General features: G+C 37.4%; 1 protein-coding gene across 1 annotated transcript; it reads left to right on the forward strand.

The window, feature by feature from the left end:
• Nucleotides 1-6,123: 6,123 nt before the first annotated feature.
• LOC131754382 (acireductone dioxygenase-like) lies at nt 6,124-7,566 on the forward strand. The gene has a single exon (XM_059059903.2). The coding sequence runs from the start codon at nt 6,153-6,155 to the stop codon at nt 6,690-6,692; it is 540 nt and encodes a 179-aa protein (XP_058915886.1). The 5' UTR covers nt 6,124-6,152; the 3' UTR covers nt 6,693-7,566.
• The last annotated feature ends 506 nt before the right edge of the window (nt 7,567-8,072 follow it).

Consider the following 8,072-nt stretch of genomic DNA (forward strand, 5'->3'; position numbering starts at 1 on the left):
CATAACAAGTTCTCTGACAGAATTAGTTTTCTAAGTTTCTGGCTGTGGGCTATCCCCACTACATAAAAATCAAAATTTCTTCATGCTGCAGATATTTCTGATATTGCACCTTACATTTGTCGGCAGATTAGTAAATTTTAAAATCTTTCACGTGCATTTCACATGATTCTCACTAACATCCTTTGAGTTGATATAATCGTTCCCTTTCTCCAGGTGTGCAAAATAAGGCACGGGGTAGTTAAGGGAATGATGCAAAATCAAAGTGAATTAACCCAAACTTCTGATTCCCTAATCTTTTCTCATTTTTTTCCATGAACAATAGAAAATATAGAAAAAGATAAACTCAAAATCCAGACCCTTCTGTGTCCATAACCTTGGTCCTTTTTCTTTCTTCCCTATATCTTACTCTTAGTTTGGAAGTCTCTAGCTTCCAAGCTGTGGAAGTTATTGGTCAAGGATTGAGGGTCTTGTGATAATAAAAACTCTTCTGGGTCACCAATGTCAGGATATATGGAAGGTATAGAACATGGAAGTCAATGTCCTGTCCCAAAGCGTAAAGGCTTTGTACACAGTCCTTCACAAATGTTAAGTGTAACAAGCCAATCAATCAACTCACTAATTCATCTGCAGAAAGGCAAACTAGTGGCTTAACTGATTTGTTTTCCCCACCAGATTCAAAGGCCATCATGGTATCTAAACTGCTCAGATTAGGAAGGGAGCAAAGGTGCAACATTATCTGGTAAATTGTTAAAAATATATACCTTACATGAAACCATCCAGTAAAAGCCAGTTCTCTTCCACAGCTGAGTAAATAAACTAAGGTCCATTTGGGGACTAGAAGTTAGCCTTCATATCTCTGTTCATAAACTCACCCAGCCAAGAGATGAGAGCACATACACTATTCAGGTGGAAACCAGAATTATTAAGGACTATTAATATTAATTGATATTTTGAATAAAAGATTCATCCATCCAGCAAATATTTAATGAATTCCTATTTTGTGCCTTATGCCCTCTGCATGGTTGCCTTACTGATTCATGAAAATAGAGCCATGCAAAATAATCTAAACCCCCAAATGAAGATTTCCTTCTTCCTCAGTGTGGATTATCCAGATAATTGCTTCAATACTCCACTTCATGGCATTCTGCTGATAAAGCTTTAAATCTTTTAAGGCTACAGGCATAAGGAAATGCAAACCAAAGCTATATTCTCCCTAGATGTTTCCCAGAAGAGAAAGCCCTACACACTTGAAAGGAATGAAGAATTATCCCACATCAAGAAATTTGCCTTCAGAGGAGCAGGGCTGGTGAGAAGTCTTTTTACAACATTTTCCAGGACAGCATTAGATCCATTAATTACCTAATCCTCTGTACCTTATTAGCCTTCTTTGAACCCTTTAGAATGCCTCTAATTCCCTTATCCTAAAGGCCTCAGAACTGGGGCTACTAGTCCTTTGGTCCCAATTAGGTCCATGTGTGGCATATTGTGCTGCAAATCTCTGCAGCGTATTTACACTAATTATGAACATTAATTATAGGGTAGCCCTGGGAGCTTAATGCCCATTCCAAAGTCATGCCTGGAGCTAGGCAGTTTGTAATCTTAGAAGTACACAAGGCAAGCCCAGATTATATGGAGTCAAAAAAGGAAATGAGAAACAGACATAGAAACAATCAGAGAGGCAAGAATTTCTAAGAAAAGGGGAGTTTTGAGTTCCAGAAAAAAAAAAAGTCAGATGCCCACTTAGTTTACATAAATGGTGCACAGGGTCAGGACTAAACATCCAGGCAAATGTCTCTGGAATCCTTCTTCTCTAAGGTCAGAATTGATCTCAGGAGACCAGCATGAGCTGAGTCTGCAGGTGACAGTTAAATTACTTTAGCTATAGGAAGAATAGAGTTCAAAACTGGGATCAAGAGAGGGCTATGTAGAAAACAAGTCAACTATAAGGATATTTTAAAATAATATGCATTCATTCATTCACAGAATGCATACAGTGTGCTGTTCTGTAACTTAAATTTATTGTGTAACTAACATTTATTGTGCATTTGTAACATGTCAGACACCATTCTAAGCACTTTACATGCATTTAGACTTTGATTGTTACAACAGGTGGGTAATATTATAATCCACATTTTATAGATGAGGAAACTGAGGCATAGAAAATTTCATGTATAGCTTCTCAAGAACACAGCTAACAAGCAACTGACTCAGGTTCCAAATCCAGGCAGACTCCAAAGCCCACGCTAATGAACACTGCTATTCTGCTTGGCTTGGGTAGGAAAAGGCAAATGGAGCATGATCCCAGGCATAAAGGAATTCCTAGCCTGGGAAATTTAGACATATAAATAATTATACAACATGGGAATAGTACAGAGGCTTGGATGACACTGGATCCTATTCCTTTATGTGTAAGCAAGGGCATTGTTCCTTTGGTCTTCTGCATGATTAAGTTTCCTTTCTCTACTATTATTCTCATTAGCATATAAATATACTATAAAATCTCTCAATATAAAAAAAATTAATATCCTGTCCCTTTCTAGCCATGGCCCTTATTTTCCTGTTTAAAAATAAAACAACAACAAAACAAAATCAAACAAACAAGTAAAAAGCAATACAGCAGGCATGGAGGAGTTTTATTTACTATCTCACTTCCCACCACGTGGCTTGTGGATCCTAGTTCCCCAGCTAGGGATCAAACCCGGATCCCCTTCAGTGGAAGTGCAGAGTGCTAGCCACTGGACCTCCAGAGAATTCCCCCATTCCCTCTTAATCCTATTTCAATCAGGTTATTCTCTCTACCATGCCTAAGAAATGGTATTCATTCATGTTGCCAAAGATTCATGTTCATTCATTTCCCCAATGCCAGTGAGCAATTCTCAGTCCTCTTCTGCATTTTCTCTGCATGATTTGACATTGCAGATCACTCCCTCATTCTTGCAACCTTCTCTTCATTGACTTGCCAGAAACCACATTCTACTTATTTTCCTCCTACCTCATTGGCTGCTCCATTTTAGTCTTCTCTGCCAGACTCAGACCTCAGACCTCACCTCTACTGTTTCAAAACTTTTACTATGTGATCTCAATTTTTCCCATGGTGGAAATACTTGCCACATTTCATCAAATCTAAAACACAAATTGTTTCACCTTTTACATATCTGGAACAAGACACATCCGCAAATGGTTGTCATCACCCAGGCAGCAGTCTTGACTTAGTCTTCCTTGCCTGCTCTGTGAGAACTTGGTCATTGCTGTTAACACTATCTTAATTCAATAAAAATTTGTGGATTAATGGTACTAGACATGTTGGATTTCATGTTATTTAAAATGAACTTAAAAATTAATACTGTGATTTGGCATTAAAAGAAAATTATTATTATGTATGCAGAAAACCATGGAAATAGAGCAATTTGAAAGAATATGTACTGACAAAACTTTAATTTCTTTTTTCAAAGTAACAACCAAGAGCTTTATAAATCTTTGGAGTGTAAGATACCTTCAAGAAAATCTCTTATATTTTTTTACTGAGATATCTGCAAAAGGATTACTTATCACATACTTATTAAAGTAAGTGGAGAGAGGAGAATTTGTCAAATACTTTGGAAAAAATAAAGCAACTTATAGCTGTGGCCAATTCATGCATCATACGGGACTATTAAGGCATTATGTCATAGTTTAATTTGTAGGTTTATTTTTCCTCAGGAGTACATCTTATAATCAATGGTGACTTAGATTTGAAGAAATGTGGAACATACCAATGATTCCCATATTTCAAATTTCCAAAATCACTGTTCACTTGTGTTGACATTTTACCAGAACTAATTTTATCCTAGAACTAATAATGGGTTCAACAAGGTTGTAGGATACATTAAAGATGTCATTTCTTCCCAAACTGACATACAAGTTTAACACAATTCCTATCAAAATTTCAGCAGAGTGTTTTGTACATATAGACAAGATTATTTTAAAATTTATATGAAAAGTAAAACAAAAATAAAAAATAAAAAAACCCTGCTAACTAAAACAATTTTGAAAATGGAGAACAAAGTGGAAAGAAGCAGTCCACCTGATATCAGGTTAAGGTCATCAAGAGGTTGTAGTGGAGGGATAGACACATAGATCAATGGAACATAATATAAAACTCCAAAAATAGACAAACATAGCCAAACGATTTTTGACAAAGTACAAAAGCAATTCAATAGACGAAAGATAGCACTTTCAACAAATTGTGCTGGATAAACTGGACATAGGAAACAAACAAATAAATAAATAAATAGAATCTTGACCTAAATGTCACATCTTAAAAAAAAATATGTCAAAATATATTACAGATGTAAAAGTCAAACATAAAATTATAAAACTTTTAGAAACACGTATAAGAGAAAATATTTGGAATGTAGAACTGGGTAAATTCTTAGACTTAACAACAAAAGCCTGATCCATAAAATTTAAAAAAATGACAAATTGTCCTTCTCCAAAATTATAACCTTTTTCTCTACAAAAGACCTTGTCAGGAGGATGAAAAGACAAGCAATATACTGGGAGAAAATATTTCCAAACCAGCTACCCATCAGAGAACTAGTGTTCAGAATATGGAAAACAAAACAAAACAAAACCAACCAACAAACAAAAACAAAAAAAACAAAAAATACTCTGAAAACTCAAGAGAAAAAAAAAAATGCCCAATAGAAAATGGGCAAAATATATGAAAAGCCATTTCACTAAAAATAATACATGGATGACAAATAAGCACATAAAAAGGTGTTCACTGTCATTAGACATTAGGGAAATGCATATTACAGCCTCTATGAGATATCACAACATACCTATCAAAATGGAAAAGCTAAAAAATAATGACAACACCAAGTGATGGTGAGGATGAAAAGAAACTGGATCACTCATATATTGCTGGAGGAACTGAAAAATGTTATAGCCATTCTGGAAAACAATTTGGAAGTTTCTTTAAAAACTAAACATGCAACTTCCATATGTCCAGCAGTTGCACTCTTGGGCATTGTTCCAGAGAAATGAAGATATATATTTCTATAAGCACTTGTATATAAACATTTTATACTAGCTTTATTCATAAATTCTTAAGATCTAGGCACAGAAATCAGACAGGAAAAAGAAATAAAAGGAATCCATACTGGAAAGGAAGAAGTAAAACTGTCACTGTATGCAAATGACATAATACTATACATACAAAATTCTAAACACACCACCAGAAAACTACTAGAGCTATCAATGAATTCAGTAAAGTTGCAGGATACAAAATTATTATACAGAAATCTGTTACATTTCAATACACTAAAAGTGAACTAGCAGAAAGAGAAATTAAGAAAGCAATCCCATTTACAATCACATCAAAAAAGAACAAAATACCTAGGAATAAGTCTAACTCAGAAGGCAAAAGACCTGTACTTGGAAAACTATAAGACACTCATGAAAGAAATTGAAGACAACATAAACAGATGGAAGGATATACTGTGTTTTTGGACTGGAAGAATTAATGTTGTTAAAATACTACCAAAGTCAATCACAGACTCACTGCGATCTCTATCAAAAGACCAATGGAAATTTTCACAGAACTAGAACAATAATTCTAAAATTTGTAGGGAGACACAAAAGACCCTGAATAAGCAAAACAATCTTGAGAAGGAGGAACAAAGCTGGAGGTATCATGCACTTGGATTTAAAATTATACTACAGGCTACAGTAGTCAGAACATTATGGTATAGCATAAAAACAAACACATAGGTCAATGGGACAGAATAGAGAACACAGAAATGAACCCACATTTATATGGACAATTAATCTATGACAAAGGAGGCAAGAACATACAACTGGAAAAAGACAGCCTCTTTAATAAATGGTGTTGTGAAAACTGGACAGCTATATGTAAAAGAGTAAAACTGGACTACACTTCCTCACCATGTACAAAAATAAATTTAAAATGGATTAAACACTTAAATGTAAGACCTGAAACCACAAAACTTCTAGAAGAAAACATAGGTGGTAAGCTCTTTAACATCAGTCTTAGTAATATTTTTTGGATATGTCTCCTCAGACAAGAGAAACAAGAGCAAAAATAAATAAGACTACATCAAACTAAAAAGCTTTTGGACAGGTGGCGGCGCCGCCCCCTGGGCCCGGCCATGGTGCAGGCCTGGTACATGGACAAGTCGGCCGACGATCCGCGGCGGCCCCACCGCGGGGAGCCCGCGCGCCCGGTCGGCCTGGAGCAGCTGCGTGGGCTCGGGGTCCTTTACTGGAAGCTGGATGCTGACAAATATGAGAACGATCCAGAATTAGAAAAGATCCGAAAAGAGAGAAACTACTCCTGGATGGACATAATAACCATATGCAAAGACAAACTACCAAATTACGAAGAAAAGGTGAAGATGTTTTACGAGGAGCATTTACACCTGGATGACGGGATTCGCTACATCCTGGACGGCAGTGGGTACTTCGACGTGAGGGATAAGGAGGACAGGTGGATCCGGATCTTCATGGAGAAAGGAGACATGATCACTCTCCCCGCCGGGATATACCACCGCTTCACACTGGACGAGAAGAACTACGTGAAGGCCATGCGGCTGTTTGTGGGAGACCCAGTGTGGACGGCGTACAACCGGCCAGCTGACCACTTCGAGGCCCGCGGGCAGTACCTAGAGTTTCTGGCGCAGACGGCCTAGCGGTGCCCTGGGGCCTGGCGCACCCCGGCCCCCCTTGTGAAGGTCCCAAACCTGATGGCAACAGAAAATCCGTCATATTCTCTTTGCTTTTGTGTTGTAGACTTGATGCTAGGTGAGCTTTCCTCTGCAAGAGTGTTGGATCAGAATATGTTTTAATGGGAGCAGCTGTAGAACCGGTTTGTACGTGGAAGCACTTGTGAAGATCTGGGTAAATCTGCTCGTTTTCTCTGATTAAGGATCCGTGGTCAGTGGCCCCGTGTCAGCTCGTGCCTTCAGCTGTGACCCAGTGAGTTTCAGCGCCCCAAACGCAGCCGCTTAGCTGCTCCATCTGGACCCGATTCTTGGACTTTAAGCGGATCCCAGGCAAGGCGACAGGGGATGACAGGAGTGCGCAGAGAGAAGACGCGCCTCTCCCCAAACACGGGGGAAGCTGGGTGGGGGGTGCCGTGGGGGGCGAGCTGGCGTGTTAGGGGGGCCCTCGCTTGATTATGCCACGTTCTTGTTCAAGATAGAGTAGCTGCCTTCATGTTATGCTTGTGGCCTGGAGTTACCTTATATTCTGGTACATACGGTTCCTTAAAATCATCCCATTTAGATCCTTAGTGGGACGGTATGTGTGTCTAATTAATTTTTATTTTATCTGGGTTATTACTTGTTCCAGGTGAGATTTCTAGGTTAAACTCCCTACAGTAAATCTCTTTTACAATCAAGCCTTTGAATTTTAACAGAAAAACTTGTACCTTTTTTTTTTAGTTAACAATTCTGAGATACAATTATACCTAATTCGTTATAATCATAGAAAAACCCTAAATTAACCTCATATTTGAAGGGCAGTTTGCTTTAAGTATTTTTTTTTAACTGGATTAAAAATCTTTATGTTAAAAGCGAAAAAAAAAAATAAATAAAAAAATAAAAAGCTTTTGAACAGTGAAGGAATGATCAACAAACTGAAAAGTTTACCTACTGAATGGGAAAAGATATTTGCAAAGATTTTTCCAATAAGGAGTTCCAAAATATACAAGAACTCATACAACTCAACATCAAGGAAAACAAACAACTCAATTAAAAAATAGACAGAGGATCTGAATAGACACTTTTCCAAAGAGATACATCAACAGGCACATGAAAAAAATGCTCAACATTAGTATCATTAGGGAAATGCAAATCAAAACCACAGTGAGATATTTCCTCACACCTGTCAGAATGGATATTGTCAAAAAGACACCAAATAACAAGTGTTGGCAAAGATGTAGAGAAAGGGAACCTTCATGCACTGTTGATGGCAATGTAAATTGGTGTGACAACTATGGAAAACAGCATAGAGATTCCTCAAAAAATTAAAAATAGAACTACCATATGACCAAACAATTTCACTCCTGT

Source organism: Kogia breviceps, chromosome 1, assembly GCF_026419965.1.
Source record: "Kogia breviceps isolate mKogBre1 chromosome 1, mKogBre1 haplotype 1, whole genome shotgun sequence".
NCBI lineage: Eukaryota > Metazoa > Chordata > Mammalia > Artiodactyla > Physeteridae > Kogia > Kogia breviceps.

Excerpts from the sequence above, each read along its gene's own strand:
- LOC131754382 (XM_059059903.2), top strand. The coding sequence starts at position 6,153 with ATGGTGCAGGCCTGGTACATGGACAAGTCGGCCGACGATCCGCGGCGG.